This window comes from Pavona decussata, unplaced genomic scaffold (genome assembly GCF_977016875.1).
Source record: "Pavona decussata unplaced genomic scaffold, jaPavDecu1.1 SCAFFOLD_100, whole genome shotgun sequence".
NCBI lineage: Eukaryota > Metazoa > Cnidaria > Anthozoa > Scleractinia > Agariciidae > Pavona > Pavona decussata.
In genome coordinates, this window is record NW_028145515.1 from 1,671,874 (window position 1) to 1,690,086 (window position 18,213).

The 18,213-nt window shown below is 38.6% G+C and overlaps 1 protein-coding gene and 1 long non-coding RNA gene across 4 annotated transcripts; both read left to right on the top strand.

The window, feature by feature from the left end:
- The first annotated feature begins 8,117 nt into the window (after positions 1-8,117).
- On the top strand, positions 8,118-14,925 carry LOC146472268 (uncharacterized). 3 transcript variants are annotated; one of them, XR_014866609.1, is made up of 4 exons: positions 8,118-8,387; positions 9,357-9,437; positions 10,491-10,641; positions 13,612-14,925. It is a non-coding gene; the product is annotated as an uncharacterized LOC146472268 (long non-coding RNA). The 3 variants fall into 3 exon arrangements; XR_014866608.1 differs by lacking the exon at positions 9,357-9,437 and having other exon boundaries at positions 13,612-14,924; XR_014866610.1 differs by lacking the exon at positions 9,357-9,437 and having other exon boundaries at positions 10,491-10,652; positions 13,612-13,751.
- A 2,045-nt stretch (positions 14,926-16,970) lies between these two features.
- On the top strand, positions 16,971-17,732 carry LOC146472269 (uncharacterized). Its single transcript, XM_085119534.1, has one exon. The coding sequence runs from the start codon at positions 16,971-16,973 to the stop codon at positions 17,730-17,732; it is 762 nt and encodes a 253-aa protein (XP_084975660.1).
- The last annotated feature ends 481 nt before the right edge of the window (positions 17,733-18,213 follow it).

Below are 18,213 nucleotides of genomic sequence, written 5' to 3' on the forward strand. Positions count from 1 at the left end.
TCGATTTATAAGCAAAATACCCTGATTCTTTAATGTCATGAGCCGAAACAAGCGCACTGCACATGAATATACCTCGTTCTTTTGTCCATCAACCTGTATGTATGTATGTATGTATGTATGTATGTATGTATGTATGTATGTATGTATGTATGTATGTATGTATGTATGTATGTATGTATGTATGTATGTATGTATGTATGTATGTATGTATGTATGTATGTATTTATACACGGAAAATTATCAGGAAAAACTAAAACTAATTACAACTGCTTTACAAGATTGCCGTGTGGGAATCCGATATATCAGCTAACTTCTTGATATTTCGCTAAAAATGCTCAACGAATGAAGCATTTTTTAAGCTTTTGGGCAAGTTATTCCTTAACATGGCCCCGCCGCGCTACGCATGAATATAACTCGTTCCTTAATCCATGAAACGAAGCAAGTGCGCTGCGCATGAATACACCAACTCGTTCTTTGATCCATAAACCGAAACAAACGCGCTACGCATGCATGGATATAACTCGTTCTTTAATCCATGAAACGAAGTAAGCGCACTACGCATGAATATACTAACTCGTTCTTTAATCCATAAACCGAAACAAGCGCGCTACGCATGAATATAACTCATTCTTTAATCCATGAAACGAAACAAGCGCGCTACACGTGAATACCCCTCGTTCTTTAATCAATTAACCTGAACAAGTGCACTACACATGTTTATAACATAGCACCCGCGCATCCTAATCTTATTCCTATTGGCGTCATTATGGTACATTTTTCAACATACGCACGGCCGTGCGTCCATCCGATGACGTGTGCAAGTGAGATGAAGGAGGCATGTGCGCGCTATGTCATAAAAAAAATTTTTTACTGAGAGAACACCATACATAATGTATATTTATAAGAGCTTTTCGAAGATAATGAAACGTTAAGATTAAACCGATATGACAAACCACTTTCACCCTTTTTGTTTGTTCAAAGAATTTTGTAATTAATCAGGAACAAAACCTGTTTTCCAGGAATCATTTACTTTATTTTCACTTTGTTATAAAAGAATTGGTTCATGCTTTTAGCTCTGCATATATCGAGTTATGGATGCACTTGGGAAGTTTGGAGAGCACTCAAGAAGCTTGAGTTGCTCTCGGCTACGCCTCGAGCAACTCTTACGCTTCTCTTCTTCTCTTGTGCTCTCCAAACTTTCCGCGTGCATCCATAACTCAATATACGCACGCTCATGAACCAACTCTTAAATATAACTCGCTCAGTTTACAAGGGCACCCAACGACAATTTTCTCTAAGATGCTTTGAAACGCTATTTGAGGCTGTCTGGAGTGCTTAGGTCTTATTTCCTTTCCAAAAATCTTAGCTGACCTTTTTTCGGTACCCGAAACGGCATTTTTATCAATCTGAAAACACTAGGCCTTAAATTTCCCATATCACGAAAGTTCGAGGTGAAAATTCCCTTCAGAACTGATTGTAGGGGATGAAGGGCCTTCCGAACAGATAATTTACCGAAACGATCCGTTGGGTGCCCCTGAGTTTAATCCATTAACCTGAATAAGCGCGTTACGCATGAATATAACGGATTTTTTAATCCATTAACCTGAACAAGGGCACTATCCATGAACATACCAGGGGCGGATCCAGGGGAGGTGAAATGGGTGAATTTTCACCCCCCTTTTTTTGAGCCCCCTTCCTTTTTTTTTTCCTTATCCGTCAAATATTGAAATAATATTTGATTTCTCTAATTGAGGTGGAGAATGTGCATTAGCGATGACTGGTTCTACCAATCAATTTATTCATTTTGAGCCTGTTGAAATGGGGTTGACAGACCTACACGACTCCCGCTGTGTGCCCATTGTGTTGATAAAAGCCTTTATAATTTTGCTTTAATAAGCATGTCTTTAAGCGATTTCCCTTTTCTATAATAAATAAAGGGAGGTTCCTTGTATATCTCTCTTAGTAGCGGCTGGTTTTGTATTAAATGCCATTCAGTGTCCATTAGAATATTTTTCAAACATGGCAGTGATGGTTGAAATTGTGTCACGAAGGGTAGAATTTTCTTGTGCACTTTCTGTTTTTGTGTAAGAGCGTTCTTCCTTTCTGCGAAGTTAACTTCGGAGAGGATTTTGTCCACCAGGTTACTAGGATAAGCTCTCGATACCAGGCGTGTTTTAAAGTTTTTAATGTTTTCGTCAAACACTACTTTAGAAGCGTTTGTCCTCAGAAGTGCCTGCTGGGTGGCAGCTGTTGTAGTTTGTGTACTGAAATGTTTTAGTAGGTTTGTAATGTGTGTGCACGTCGAGAATCGATTCTTTCTCGAATCTCTGTCCCTTATAGACTGTTGTATCCAAGAATGTTGTTTCTTATTGTGAGACTTCAGCGGTAAACTTTATGGTAGGGTGGTACGAATTTGCTTGCTCAATGAATTTTCTATTTCTTCTTTGTTTGTATCCCACAAGTAAAATACATCGTCAATGAATCTTCTTCACATTAGTGGTTGGTGAACGCTCTGCCTTAAGATCTCCTTTTCTATAGATGCCATAAAGATGTTGGCAAAAGTTACTGCCATTTTAGTGCCCATGGCATTTCCGTGTGTTTGGAAGGAGTTCTCCTTCAGTATAAGGCTGAGCATTTCTCTGAGGAAATTTGTAGCTATAGGAGGGTTATTGGCATGAAAGTTCTCGTATGCGTTGCATACTATAGTGATTCTTTCAGTCCTCCTGTGGGATATTCGTGTAAAGGCTAGTGACATCCATTGAGACTAGAAAAGCGTTTCTAGGCACCCTAGTGCTTTCAATAAACCTTATGAAATGTGTCGTATCTTTTAGAAACGAGTCCTGTATTTGTGCTATTGGCTGAAGTAGTTTGTCTACGAATGATGATAGGCGTTCTGTTGGGCCATCACACCCAGATATGATAGGTCTTGACTTCCGACTAATGTCGGTTTGGGAATTTTTGTGAGGGCATAAAACACTGGGCTTCGAGGCGGATTTGGTGTTAGGTTAAACCATTTAACCGTCATTTCGTCTATGCACCCTGCTTGATAAAGGGCATTAATGAGGTGTTTAACTCTCTGGGATGTGTCTCTAACCATTGGTTCGTCTAGTGGCTGACAGTTATTTCTATCATCCAATTGTTTCTGTCCGTCATTGATTTTGTTTTCTCCGTTCATAACGACGGTTGTTCTGCCTTTATCTGCTTTTTTGAGAATAATTTCTTTGTTGTTAATGTTAATAAGCTCCTTGAGAGCTCTTCGCTGCACAGACCTCAAACACCTCAACCAGGCTTTGGCTCTATAAAAAATTACATTATTACAAAAATTCACCCCCCATTTCAAAATCCTGGATCCGCGCCTGCATACCTCGTTCTTTAATCCATAAACCGAAACAAGCGCGCTACGCATGAATATAACTCGTTCTTTAATCCATGAACCGAAACAAGCACGCTACACGTGTCTATACCCCCGGGTATATAACTCGTTCTTTAATTCATGAAACGAAACAAGCGCACTACACGTGAATACCCCTCGTTCTTTAATACATTAAGGCCACGGTGGACAGGATTCTTATCAGAATGTATTTATTTAAATAATATGCACGAAGTCAAACGACTAAAACCGACATAAAGCGAAATATTCATGAAAATGTCTCTAAAAATATTCTGTTCTGCCTCAATAATCGCACGTGATTTATTTCGCGTAGCACGAACTTTTTGTGCATTACTAAAATAGGCCGTTTGAGCGCAGCAAGTTTCTTTGTCAGAGGTCTGCATTTGGTTTTTATAAACAACAGCAAACCTTAAAGGCTAAAAAACAACTATATAGATATACTGATTCAAAATGTAAGCTGTACGGTGACAAAAAATAAACATGTTAGAGTTTCAAAAAAATTAATTTCTTCTCCTCTCTGTCCGCTTCGGGAGATTGTGTACATCATGACAGGACACGATAAAAATGTATCAATTATGCGAACCAGAGAAATTTGCGACGAAATGTAAATCCAGCAATATTCATGCACGTGTCTTTCGTTCGAAAATGGTGAGGTCGGCGAGAGGGAGGCAATATCGAAAGAGTGGTAGACTGCGTAAACAGGGTGCGAAGAAAACGTCCACAGCACTGGCGCTGAGACGAGTGCAAGACAAATTACTTGCGCAACGTGAAGGAACTGGCAAGTCCAGTTCAAAGAAGAAGAAATCAATTCCAGCGCTAAATTTAAAAGGCAACCGAATAGTTAATATTGGCCACTTTGGAAGATCGCTTCAAGGGGTAATTGATCATGCCTCAGTTTGTCCTTGTAAGGGTACTCCTCGTTTGGAGCAGGAAATTGAACGGAAAGGCTTAGCTTGTGTAATCCAATTCAAATGCAGTGGATGTGGAATGTCGCTCGCAGTGGAAGCGCAACCCAAGTCAAAAGGGCCAGGTGGACAGATGCGACACAGCATAAACGTTGCCGCCGTGTGGGGGTTTATGGCAACTGGTGGTGGACATGCTAATATGAACGAGATCCTGTCTGTTCTGGACATTCCGTCACCAGATAAGAAAACCTTTCTGAAGATAGAAGAACAAATCGGAAGCTTATGGAAACAAGCGATAACTGCCGACCTGATCGAATCTGGAAAAGAAGAAAAACGGCTGGCAATGGCGGCAGGTAACATGGATGAAGGAGTACCAGCCATCAACGTCATCGCCGATGGAGGGTGGTCGATGAGAAGTCACCAGCATCGCTACTCTGCCAATTCGGGCGTGGCAGTTATTATAGGAGAGCGTACAAAGAAGTTACTATATCTGGGGGTACGGAACAAATATTGCAGCATTTGTGCCATTGCAGGCAACAAGAAATCCCAACCGCAACCTCACAAATGTTACAAAAACTGGGAACATTCATCTTCGTCTATGGAAAAGGATATCATCGTAGAGGGATTCAAACAAAGTGAAAACATGCATGGTCTACGCTACACTGGGCTCATCGCTGACGGAGATAGCAGTGTACATAGGTCCATTATCGATAGTGTCCCGATATATGGCAGGCGCGTTAAAAAGATCGAGTGTGCGAATCACGCTGTAAGATGTTACCGAAAGTCTTTGCACGACTTAGTTGAGTCACATTCTGAGTGGAAAGGAAGAAATGGCCCGTCAAAAATGAAAATTAAGAAAATTGCCGCTGGTGCAAGAGCCGCTATACGGATGCATTCAGCTACCGGAAATGCGGATGCCTTACGGCGAGATCTAAGAAACGGGCCATACCATGTGTTTGGTGATCACAGAAACTGCAGCGTTGCATTTTGTAAAGTCAAGCAGGCTTCAGTTGCTGGGGACTGTGACGTACTTTCAACAAGAATTGCCAGCGAACAACAAGAAACCGACGTCACCAGTGCTATTTCAGGTCAACGTTTTGACGGAATGACGGGACAGGAGGGGAGAAACGACGATCTGCCTACATTGTATGAAATCGCTGATCAGATTGATGGATTGGCCAACGATGACATCAACGAAGAAGATGAAGAAAATGCACGTCTGGGTGGTCAGTATCTTATCGACAAGCTACCTATGGGGCTTATGAATGAAGTTCTGAAGAAAGGAGATCGTATAGTCAGTCTCGCAGCACAACTTGTGACAAACAAAACAAGCAACATGGCTGAGACATACATGTCTATAAACGCAAAATTTAACGGTGGGAAACAAGTCAATCGGATACAACGAGGATCATTTGAGAACAGGTACACTGTAAAAACTGACTAGTTAAAATGACTATTTTAAATAGTCACGACTAATAACAATGGTCATTTTAACCATTCCTAACAGTTGAAATTGTCAACAAATTAAAATAGTTAAAATAACCTTTAATAATAGGTGTTTTAACCATAGAGATTAGTCATTTAACTCTGACTATTTTGATTAGTGTAAACGACCAAAATCATTAGTCATAGTACAAGTGTTTTAATTTTTTTTCCGCTTTTTTCCGTGTTCTTCGGGAGATGTATCTTCAATTACAATTTCCATGCCTTCTTATGCTACACTGTCTTCACGACGCACGACCGGTTGATGAAGATTGACTTCTTTATGCGCTCTTCTAAGATGGCTTTTGTAGGTATGCGCGTTCTTGAAAGTGCGTTGGCAACCAGCGAAATCACATTCGGATGAAAAATTCAGGATTACTTTGGTGAACTTTAAGCAAATGACTCAGCATTAAAGCCATTGTCAACGAGTAAAAAGTGGAGCACATCTGGCTCCTAAGGTTGCGCGCCATAGCGCGCGTAGCCGTAGTTTAGTGAGATAGTCCTGACGGGTTTCCCGCTTTTTCTAAGGTTTTCCCGCCAAAGATAAGATATTCACGTTGTTAACACTACTATTCGGAAGCGACAATATACATCAGTGAAATATTCCGGTTGGTTGTAACTGAGACATGATATCTAAATGAATAAAAATTTACTGTTACTGAAACAAATACTGAACGTTTTCCATCCTCAAGATCACCAACAAACCCTGATAATGATCCTGACCATCGAAAACGAACTAGTGGGTTTTTTAAATAACATTTAGTCCTTTTCATAAGTGAAATAGGACTGTGAGAGCTAAATTAGTGCTCTGTTTATACACAATGCAACCCACTTGGCGATAATGGTGTAAATAGAGGATTAGTAAGATAAATGCATCCGAATATATACAGCCGCTTCTTCTGTTCGTTTCTTTGGCTGTGGCTTTCCGTAACCTAACATGTTTGAGTGCTTTTGCGATCAATAAACATCGGTCCCTAGCTGCTTGACAAGATTACACTTAACTAAGTCGTCCTAATGTATGATTTTAGGGCGATGGATTTCAGCCAATCTGTGTGCCGGATCTAACGCCAGTGGTGATTGCAGTCGGCACAGTGCTTCAAAGTTTGTTTTTTTTTTCACTCCGACCGGGATATTCGGTGATTATGAGGTTAGCGTGGGAACCGGCGCTAGTAGTGACACTTTTCAATTCTTTTTCTGATTAGTTGAACATCTCGGCCTTGAGCTTTATCAAAAAACCGCACAATCTCTGGAATTTCCTTTGGTATTAACCAAATGACACTTTAACGGAAACCGCTTTTATTTTTAAAGCAATGAACTTTTGCAATGAATGCTGTTTGGTCACGTAATTATATATGATGAAAGTCCCTTTGTGACATGTCATTCTTATGACTTGTACTGGCCAAGTCTTTCAGTTTATGAGAAACGTCCATCCGGTGAACATTCTCCGCTGTCGATAGAGGTTTTTTCGTCCGTTTTTGTAATGGCATCAGTGCTTGATCTGTCAAAAGATTCCACCAAGGAGGACATTACGGACTCTTTAAAGGAAAGAGAGTTTCATGAGCTGATAGAAGCATTCAAAGGTAAGCCGAGTTGAACTATATCCAAATTATGTCCACCTCTTGAGGGTAGTACATACAACAGCAAATTTCATAATTGCCTCTTTTATCGTGTTTTAACCCAAATGTAGCTAACGAAATAGACGGAGAAGATTTCTTTGAGTTGGATTATTTGACGATCAATTCCATTATACCGAACCTGAAAACAAGAAAACGTTTCATCGCGGCTTGGACAGAGGTGACGCACGTGGTAGGTGGCTTCTCAGTGTTACTCAAGTTTTCGTTTACATACATAAAATGAGAAGTTTTCCGAGAGAGGATCTTTTATTTCTTGTATATTTAGAATCTCTCTATGGATGAATTACAGATCGTGAAAAAAACGTTCCCGCCTAAACGCGTTGAGGCATGGCGGTCTGCGGCATGCGCATTTGACTACTCACATTATTTTTATTTTTATTTATTTATTTATAAACTTCGCCAGAGGAGAAAAAAAACAAAATGAAAAACCTCTGACAGGAGAGAACTCACAGAACGATATGTTCCAATAACGAGGCTCCTTGTATAAATAAAATCACATCATAATAATTAATTAACAATTAACGATTAATAATAACTAATTAACTAATTAACAACACATTTTAACTAATAATACAGGTAACGGTCTGCTTTGATGACATTTTATGCAGACACTTTTGAACGTTTGAGGTACTGCGGGATCGTACACATTACATTATTACGTGGTTACAAAGCCATGCCTGGTTACATTGCTGCAAACATAAAGTCACCATGCAGCGATGTATAAACCTCGAAATATGCTTCGAAAAAAAGCGATACAGAATTGAAAATCTATTGGAGATTAATTGCGTTTGAACTATTTAACTTGTCAGTCGATCGTAATGCCTGTATTAATTTATCTTGTTTTGTTATTTGTATTCTTTTTGCAGACTTTTGATGTCAATAGTGTTCGACAGCCCGTTGAGGAAACAAGAAAAGTCTTCGAAAAGTGCCAGCTGATCATTAAAAAAGGGAAACGATAAAGACACGGAAAGCTTGGTAGGTACTTTCGGGCTGAAAACGGTACTCGGATTTGCATGTGTTGAAAGAAGCTTGAAACCTTCCGACATTGCATAACACAATCATTGTTATTCACTGAAACTCTTTTTTTCACATTTTATATTCTGTTGAACCACCAATACCTGAGAAGAAAAATTCAAATATTACTTAGTGTCAAGTTTGTTTTCGCCCAACTGAGAAAAGCGTGGCTCGCTTGTTTTCGTACTGCACATATACACCTAGCAATAATTATTGTGTGCTTAAAGAATGCCTTGCTTGTCCCCTTGCCATCTGGCGGTCCAAAAAAATTAGTGATTGTTGCCGGACTCTTATCGGAAACCATCAATTGGGAAAGATAACAGGAGATCCTTCAAAATCTAATTGATTGATTACCACAGTAAATTGTTGTTTTTTCTTTTGGTACATTCAATGTAGGGATTTTTTTTAATAATTTGTGCACAAGTTTGCTTGTTCAGTTTTACTTTGATTAAAATATTCATGCTTAAGAAAACATGAAAAACAAAATTGACCAGAGGATCTCAAATGGATATTTCTTACAAAAAAAGAGAAATCAGTTTATACCTTTTATTTTGAATTACTTGGAGGACTGAATTGTTGATAAATGAACTGAATGTTTTTTAAGTTATTTTTATTTAGTTTGATATTGTGTACATTTATGTACATGACTTACAGTGAATTTGAATAAAAACTAAAGTGTGATAAGGGTTGAAAGGCTGAACTCCAGCAGAAGCCATAGTTTTGTCAAGGCAAGATTTAATTGCTTGCCTACTGACAATTTCCTAGCTGAGGTTGTCCCTTGGGTCAGCCTTGCTTGGGCTATAATCTGCAGCCTACGGGTTCTTGCTTTCTTTTTTGACCTGGCTTACATTTTTATAGAATAATTTTCCATCGGTGATACCAAATTCAAAATTAATTTTCTATTCCAATCAATATCTTGCCTGATTCTAGACATTTGAGCTGCAACACCACTCAGGAGAAACCTGCAGTCAACATTTCAGTGCTCCAAGAGTGGAAAGAAAAAGAGAAAAAGTAGGCATAGGAAGAATCACATAAATCGAGAAAAACTCTCAACATTTTTGCAATCCAATGCAGCAAAGAAAGTAAAAGAAAAAGTAATTGACCTTGAAAATTACTGTAAGATCACCAAGCAAATAGCAAATGGCTATTTTTATACAGGTACTGTAAATGGAAGAAAACAAAAGAAGAAAATAATAGACTTCTATATTTTGCTAGCTGTACATTGAAGGACGTAGATATTCCAAAAACCATGATTTATTACGAAAAATTTGCTTGAAGTAGAAGAGGACAATGTTCTAGGAAAGGGTACATTTGGGAGTTGCTTTAAGGGTAAATATAAAGGTATAGATGCCTGTTTGAAATTTTTTTTTTAACGAAGAGCATTTTGTGAGATCCATCTTGATCAATGAAGCAAAAGCCATGTTAAATCTTATTCCTCACTCTAGTTTTCCCCTGTTTTTGGGAGTTTGCATGGAGAATTTATTGGCATTAATAAGGAAAGTGTAACTTTAGATGACTTTTCCAGGAGACTTAAATCAGTGAAATGGTTAGAATCATGTTCACCAGATCATTTATTTATTTATCTTTCAGGTTTTATTCATAATGACATGAAGCCTAATAATGTCATGGTTGATGTAAGAGGTCTTCATTATAATGCTGTTGTCATTGACTTTAGAAAACCATGCCCACTTCACAAAGGAATATTTTACAAATTACCAAATAAAATGGAAAAGCAGAAACATTAATATTTAAAAAAAGGTATCCTCACATGGAACCTGAACTGATAGCTGGTGATTCACCACAAAATGTTTTGATTGATATTTATTCACTAGGTTATACAATAAAGAAGGTGTTAACTGAAAAATTTGGTGACAGTGTTCGCCACCTAAAAGACATTTCTTTGAGTTGTATGAGCTGACAGGCTGGCAAATAGACTGGGACTTAATTATTTTATTGATTATTTATCAAGAAAAACAGCATGTTGTTTGTATGTTAGTAAGATAGGTGTCCAAAAATAAATTGTTATTTGAATTCTGATTGTGTTTTGTCTGTTTCAACACATAGTGGGAACCTGATGTTAAGCAAGGCTTAGCAAAGGGCTTCCTCTCGCCAGGCGGAACAACAAAATTCCCTTGTTCATCAGTTATGCACAACAATAATGGCCCAGACACCAGTTTTGCACTTCAGTGAGAGGGAGCATGTTGCCATGCTGTTGGTACAGGCCATGTAAGTAGTTTTATAATTCCAGACCTTTAGCCCTAATGTTACCAGACAAATTTTCCTTTCTGATTTTCACACATCGTTTCTAAACATAAATTAGACTTTTATTTCTTTGATGATGATTACCTTAACCCTTTCACTTCCTGAGTAATTTAATAATGGAGACGTGTAATGTAGCACCAACATTTGAGTATGTAAACAAAATCCTGATCATCACATTGGCCCTTAACAGTTTGCACTCAAAGCTTTGCCAACTGTTCCTTTTATTGCAGTCTTCACTCAACTTAGTCTCCCTCGCAGCCGTTCTGTGTCTTATCAAAAATGCTCCTCCCCACAAACTGCTGCTCAAGTTCCAGCCACATTCCTTTCCCGATTTTAGCCAATCACAGCCACAGTTCCACTTACTGGAACTGCCTCTCACCGAATTATCTCTTGACGACTTGCTTAATCATAGCCCGTGATTTATCGTCAGATGATAGATGTAAGAATCACGTTTAAATAGCCCACTTTGAAAAAGAGTGATGGTCTGGGTCGAGAATAGATGCCCAAGCGATTGCGGGAAGGTTTGGGGCACGTTGCCTATTATTATCATCCCCCCAAACAATCCCACAATCACTTGGGCAGTTACTCTCGACCCAGGCCATCACTCATTTTCAAAGTGGGCTATGGGGTTGAAGTTACATATCTGTGCGACTCCCATTGTGCATCCGTTGTGTTGGTAAAAGCCTTTTCAGTTTTGCTTTTACAAGCGTGTCATAAAGCGATTTTCCTTTTGTATATTAAGAGATTCTTCCCTTTTGATCAAAATGCAATGCGTGGCGTTTGTATTGATTGCCAAGGGGAAAAGGAATAAAGATAGGCCTGTGCGACTCCCACTCGCGTATTTTTAGCCATGTTCAGTTATAGTGTTACTCTAACGAGTATAGAGACTTTAAGCATCGACGACGGGAACGGCAACGGCAACGGCGACGTGAGATTGTGAGGGAAAACCCAAATGTCACATTGCGCATGTCTGGCGGGAAATATCAAGACGTTCTGTTCCGGGGCCCGACGTGAGAAAGCTTTGTTTGGCGTTGCCCGAAAACGTGAGTAACATTTCACATATTTTACCTCCGTTTCGCCCCGAAAAAATGATATTTTTAATATCGCTTGGCACTTAAGGATACCGTAGGAAAGGAACGCGTTGAGTTTTTGTTTTATTCTTTCCGAAACTATAATAACTTCAGCAGTCTGCTGTTTCAAAACAGAAAGCTAGTGAGACTAGTGACGATGCTTGCAAAATTAGATGACTTGCGAGTCTGACACTAATTATCGATGTTTCTCTCTAACATCAGTGTAACATTACTTTTTCTTATTCAAAACAAGACACACTAGAACTTTTAATTTACATTTAAGCTAGAGAAAAATAAACAGTCTATGTTGCTCAAAAATAGCATCCAAACCACAAACCACTGTGTCATATCGTAGTTTTCAGTTCAAATTTTTAGATGTAAAGATAACGAGATGTAAAGATAACGAAATTCTCATGCGTGTTCGCACCGCTAAAGCGTTTCATGAAATGCCAGCCTTCGATGCAGAACATTTGAAGTAAATTAATGTTAATCTAGTTGCTATTTCTAGTTTAATATATCGGTGATTTTTATTACGACCTAAAAATATATCAAATGGTCTGAATTGTTTACATCGGAAAACTGCAACTCCGACAAACACGTTCTCGTTAACAGCAGTAAAAATTCTTCATCGGTTATTTCATTATTAAAATCGATTTCCGACTTCTTTTAACGAAGACTCGATGGGTGCTTTCAATTCGACGAAAATTTCGGGTGGAAATCGAATGGAACAGCATCTTTTCCGGAAAAGATTTTCGAAAATGTAGGACAACCTTTTTGAACAGCTGTTCCCGAAAAGTGGAAACCGACCGAGAATAAGCCCGTACCATTCGAGACTGAAATTTCCGAAAATTCAAATCGAAAATTTTTGGTGAATGGAAAGCGCCCATCCTATTTAATCCTCTTCGAGGGAAGTTGTCGTCGTATTGCGCCTGCTTAAGCCGCGGCCACACGAGCGATTTTTTGCTCGCGCAGGTGATGCGATTTTTACAAATTTTGTCGCGTCGCCAGCGCGAGATGAAAATCGCACGTGTAGCCACCCTCGAACTTGCGACGCGACAGGTGAAAAAATCGCAAGAAAAAGTCGCCAGAATTGAAATTTTCGCGACAAAATCGTTGAAATAGCGCCCGTGTAGCCACCCTGCAACTAAGCCTGGTCATCGGCAATAGCTCGGGAAACGCCGGAATATCAACAACTGAAATTTCCGTCAGAAGTTGATGGTAAAATCCTTGTTCTTTTCTCTTTGCGAGCCACGGACGGACCCAAGTTGACCTTTTCTTAATTTTCTTCTTCTTTCGTTTGCTTTTCAAAAAAGAATGCAAATAGGCGATAAAACCAGTTCTCGTCCGAAAGGGTCGTCCGCCATGGGCCGCCATGTCTGTTTATAGCGCTAGGACTGACTCTTGAAGTATGCGATTCACGCGGCGCCAAACTTGCTATAATTTGTCACTCGTGTAGCCACCCTCTCGCGCTGGCGACGCAACAAAATTTGAAAAAATCGCATCACCTGCGCGAGCAAAAAATCGCTCGTGTAACTGCTTCCAATTTCGCGACGCAACCGCGTCCTCTCCTCAGTCTTTCCTCGGTTTCTCCGTCGCCGTTGCCGTTCCCGTCGTCGATGCTTAAAGTCTCTTATGTCTTTTAGGGAACGCCCTCTCTTGTTTGAGATTAGTAGCCCCCTTAAAAATCTCTCTGAGCTTTGGTTGTTGCTCTATTAATGCCATTTGCTCATAAGGATTTCCTTTAAGTTTGGCACTGATGGATGATATTGTGTTACAAATGGCTGTTTGTAGTTTGTGATTGTAAGTAATGTCCAGGATTTACAGTCACAACAAATCATTTTTTGTTGTTGCAGAATGACTCAGATTTGGGTGCAGAAGATGAAATAGCGGCAACAACAGCACCCCGTCTCATTTCTACGGGGGCAACTGTTGATGATATCCAGTCACTGGTGTTGGCAGCCGTAGGAATGGTAGTCTGCCGTTTCCAAAGAAATCAACATTTTAAGTGCCGTCAACACATTGATTGCAAGCTACTATAGCTTCAATGCTGACTACCCAAAGGGCCAGGGTGGTCATAGCAAGAATGTTTATTTATTTCTTGAGTATATTTTAATACCTGAGTCAAGACGGAGCAGTCACGCACTGCCGTTAAGTGTTGAAGCAGTGATAAGCAAGATGAGTAAAATGGCATAGAAACCACTCCACTTTCTTCCATAGAATTGAGTCTGAGATTGGCCAAATGTATGCAGTTTGAGATATATTGAAGAACGTTGAATTTTAGCAAGTTTACAATGAAAAAAGTAAAACCTTTGTGCATGATCAAATTGAATTTTTCTGGTGAGCTGAACCAAGTGACAAAATGCTTATATCCAGCAATTCCTTCTACTAAACCTTGCCACTTAGGTTTCAACAGGAAGAAGTAGTTTAAATTGATCAGTTTATATTATGTGAGCCAACAAGTAGACATACATGTACACTATTCTCGATATCATTATATAGTTTTAGGTTGTTTATTATATGAATATTAGCAGGTAAAAGAAAGAAAAAAAGTTCACAGCCGATATATTTCTTGTAGATAAGATGTGATCATTGATTTCCCTATCTATGGAACCATTGTTTACTGCATATGTATATATTTGACTGCCTGTTCATTCAATAAAGATGCATGTAACCGAAATTGTTTGCCAATATGATCCATTTAAGTGTGTTATTTTAACTCTTTTACATGGGTTAAATGAACTATTTATTTGTGGTTAAATTAACAATTTATTGTAACCTATTTTTTTTAGTTAAATTAACTAACAATAACTAAAAAGAATGGGTTCTCTCAGATGCACCCCGGGTACTTTTTTAAATGGTTGAATTACCTAATTTTGGATGGTCGCTAACTAAATGAATTACGTCATTTCAACTAAGGATATTGGTTATTCTAACTCTATAAAAAATGGTTAAAACTAATATTTTTAGTGGTTAAAACAACATATATATTGAAGTAAAAACAGCTAAACAAATAGGTCAAAATGACCTAATTGATAGTTATTTTAACTTATTCTAAATTAGTTATTTCAAACCAAAAGAATCCAGTTAATTTAAACCTTTTTAAATTGGTCAAACCAACTAAAAAAAAAAAGGGTTCTCTCAGATGCACTTGGCGACAATTTTAATTGGTTGTTTTAACTAGTCAACTTTTACAGTGTACTAAAGTATTTTTTTAAGTTTTTATTTTCTAATTTAAAGCAGAGCATATACTGTTAAACAATAAAAATACGAACAATGTCGAAACTCACTCTTGTAATATTTTATTATTGGTTTACTTGGGTTTGTCTATTGTTCGGTGTTGGGAAGCGGTACAACATATACGTTATTTACGGGAATATTCGAGTCAAAGGGATAAAAATATTTAAAAGTTCAATGGTTTGTCCTTCTATTTGTGTTTTGGTATAATGCTGATCTAGCTCTGATCAAATGTTTTTTTCTCCTGGTATAGATTTGGTATAAGCAGGTGTTTTGTTTTGGATTGTTTCCCAGGAAATTGATCCTTCTACGAAATATGTTTAAAATAAGTTTTTCCTCAAGAACAATACATTGTTTACATAAGATCAAACCGTAATTTATTGTATCTGACCTTAAGTTAACCTTTCGCTGGCATTTGCCTGGAAATGGCCATCCTTCTTGTTTTTTTTTTTTTATCGTTCTCTAGTAAAGGTATTCAGTGTTTCTTACCGAATCTATACCAGCCGATATCTTGTTATTTAAGTTAGTTTTTACTGTATTTATTTTAATAAAAATAATCTTTAGATCTTTTCATTTGAAGGTGACTGTCAATGTCAATACTTTTTGTTCTGTAACTGCGTACTGTATTTTTAATAAGGTAGCTGAAAGTTGTAAACACGTACACCTTAATTTATGGAAATAGGCGTGGACTTGTAGTACCGCCTTTCTTCTCGGAAAGTTGTTGTTTTACAACAAGAACACTGAACACTGCCTGAAACTTCATCCGAGTATGTTACAAACTAGTGATTGTGAATGTGTAGTTTTAATCGATACAAATATTCACTGTAATTTTTATATTTCTCCCGTTGCTTTATTTTGGTTGGACATATCGAAGAACCTAGTGAAAACTGATCTTGAAAGAATGGTACATTTTTCACTGTAAATAAAGGGAAGGTACTCATTTCCAATTCCAACACTAACCAATCATAGAAGGGCTTACGTAAGCCTATGTTAGTAGTTGATGAGTTTTTGACAGTAGGTTGTCAATCATAGTCCAACCAACATAAAAGCAACGCGAGAAGTTCTTCGTCAGAGAATGTTGTAGCTGAGCTTTAGAGTGAACTTGCAAAATACAAGCAGCCATTGAACCACAATTGTGTGTGTCTTCTGAATTCAACTCGCTGAATTAACTGAGCTGAACCCCTTGGTTAGACGCTAACGCTAATCTAACAATACTATTAAGTTAAATATCTTAATAACATCTGCTACATACAATGCAAAAAACGACGCGTGAGCCCACCATACTTTTCGTCCGTAGTACATTAGCCAGATACCATACCCTGTTAACTAATCAAAAATCAAGATATGTAGTATACCAGGCATATTTTTAACGGTAAGTATATTTTCCGTTTTGTGACATAACGCGTCCTGTGATTGTTCATGTAGCTCTTTTATGAGTATATTTCGGTTATCTACTATATATTTAAAAAGTTTACGGAGTTTGGGTGAATTTTAAAGGAGCCTTGCAATCACGTGAATGTGTGAATCTCTGCCTTAAAGTACGTATTCCCGAGAAAATATATACATATCAGAATACTTTCTTGTGTCCAGTATCGCAAGCTATTTTCTGTTTGCAGAGTTAGCCTAACATTAAGCGTTTTCGTATTTGCACAGATGTTACGGAGCGGGCCTTTGTTATCAGCACGGAGCCGGTTGGCATTCCGAGGTATGGTAGCGGAGCAACTGCCAGAAAGCAGGTCCGGTGTTGGAGGCATATTGCGACAGCGTCGAAAAGACAAGAGCAAAAGATCAAAAACGACAGGCCTCTGAACATTACAAGGAAATTCGTAGGAAATCGAAAGTAACACAGTCAACTACGGGCCCTTCAAATGATTATGGACTCAACGCGTCACATGAGGATATTGATCCCAACGAACTTCATAAACTGTGCGAAGAGAACTCAAAACGAGCGAACTTGTCCCCGGAGGAAATAATAAGAATGGAGCTTCAAACGAGGGGTCAAAGTAATTGTCCACTGTGGCACCAACTACGGAAACAGCGTCTAACCGCATCAAAATTTGGAGAAATCTGTAAACGGAGGAAATCAACACCGTGCGCAAGGCTGGTGGTGGAAATACTTTATCCTCGGCCAATCTCAAGCGAGTCTTTACGATGGGGAACAGAAAACGAAAAAATAGCCTTAGAAGAGTATTGCAAAGAATCTGGGAATTCGGTTCAACAAGCCGGGTTATTTAGTTGTAGTGAGCATGGATACCTTGCTGCTTCTCCCGACGGAATTGTTGTATTGAAGGGGAGCCCCTCCCGCAAAGGCCTTGTGGAAGTTAAATGTCCGTATTCAGCTACACGTAAGACAGGCAAAGCATACACTCCAATGGAGGCAGCAAAGAAGATTAAGAATTTCCCCCTGGAAGTAAAGCCGAATGGGCAATTGGCGCTCAAGAAGAATCACAATCATTTTTACCAAGTGCACATTACAGGCTACAAATGGTGTGATTATGTAGTCTGGACACCATCTGGTCTTCATGTGGAACGAATCGAATATGATGCAGCATTTTGGGAGAGAAAGATGTTCCCAAATCTCAAGTGGTTCTATTTTAATTGCCTGCTTCCCGAGACGGCATCACCCCGACACCCGCAGGGCTTACCAATTAGAGAGCCTAGCACCGTGACGACAGAAGCAAGGAAAAGAAAAGCTAGAGACAACGGTGGTACCGCAAACAACAAGAGGGCAAAGATCTAGGCTTGACTGTAGTATTATGTATTGTTTCTATCTTCGTTTAGATTTGTATTATGTCCGGCGATGGTCACCGTGTAATATAAGAGTTTTTCTAACAGAGATTTGTGTTTCTCGTTTTTTTTCAAGTTTCTTTATCTAGTGCGAAAAAAGAACAATGCTTGCAAAATATAACTAATTATTGTATAACGTTTAAAATCTTACTGATTAAGTTACTTTTTTACAGGTTTGTAAATTGAAATGATTGTGAAATTTTCGATGGACGAAGACCAATTAACAATCAATAACAAAAACTATGTAACTACCTGTACATGTGCATGTCGGCGAGCACTTTTGACATGCACGTACGATAGGTTGAAATATCGTTGCCATTATTTGACACAAAAATGAGTTTTTGTAATTACCACTGGTAGTAAAAAAAATTGAGCTGATCAAAAAATCCTTACTGCATGTCGCCAGCTACTACTTGCAAAACGCCGCAAGGCCG

Bases quoted from the DNA above. Each gene is read 5' to 3' on its own strand.
- LOC146472269 (XM_085119534.1), top strand. From the start codon at position 16,971: ATGGAGCTTCAAACGAGGGGTCAAAGTAATTGTCCACTGTGGCACCAA.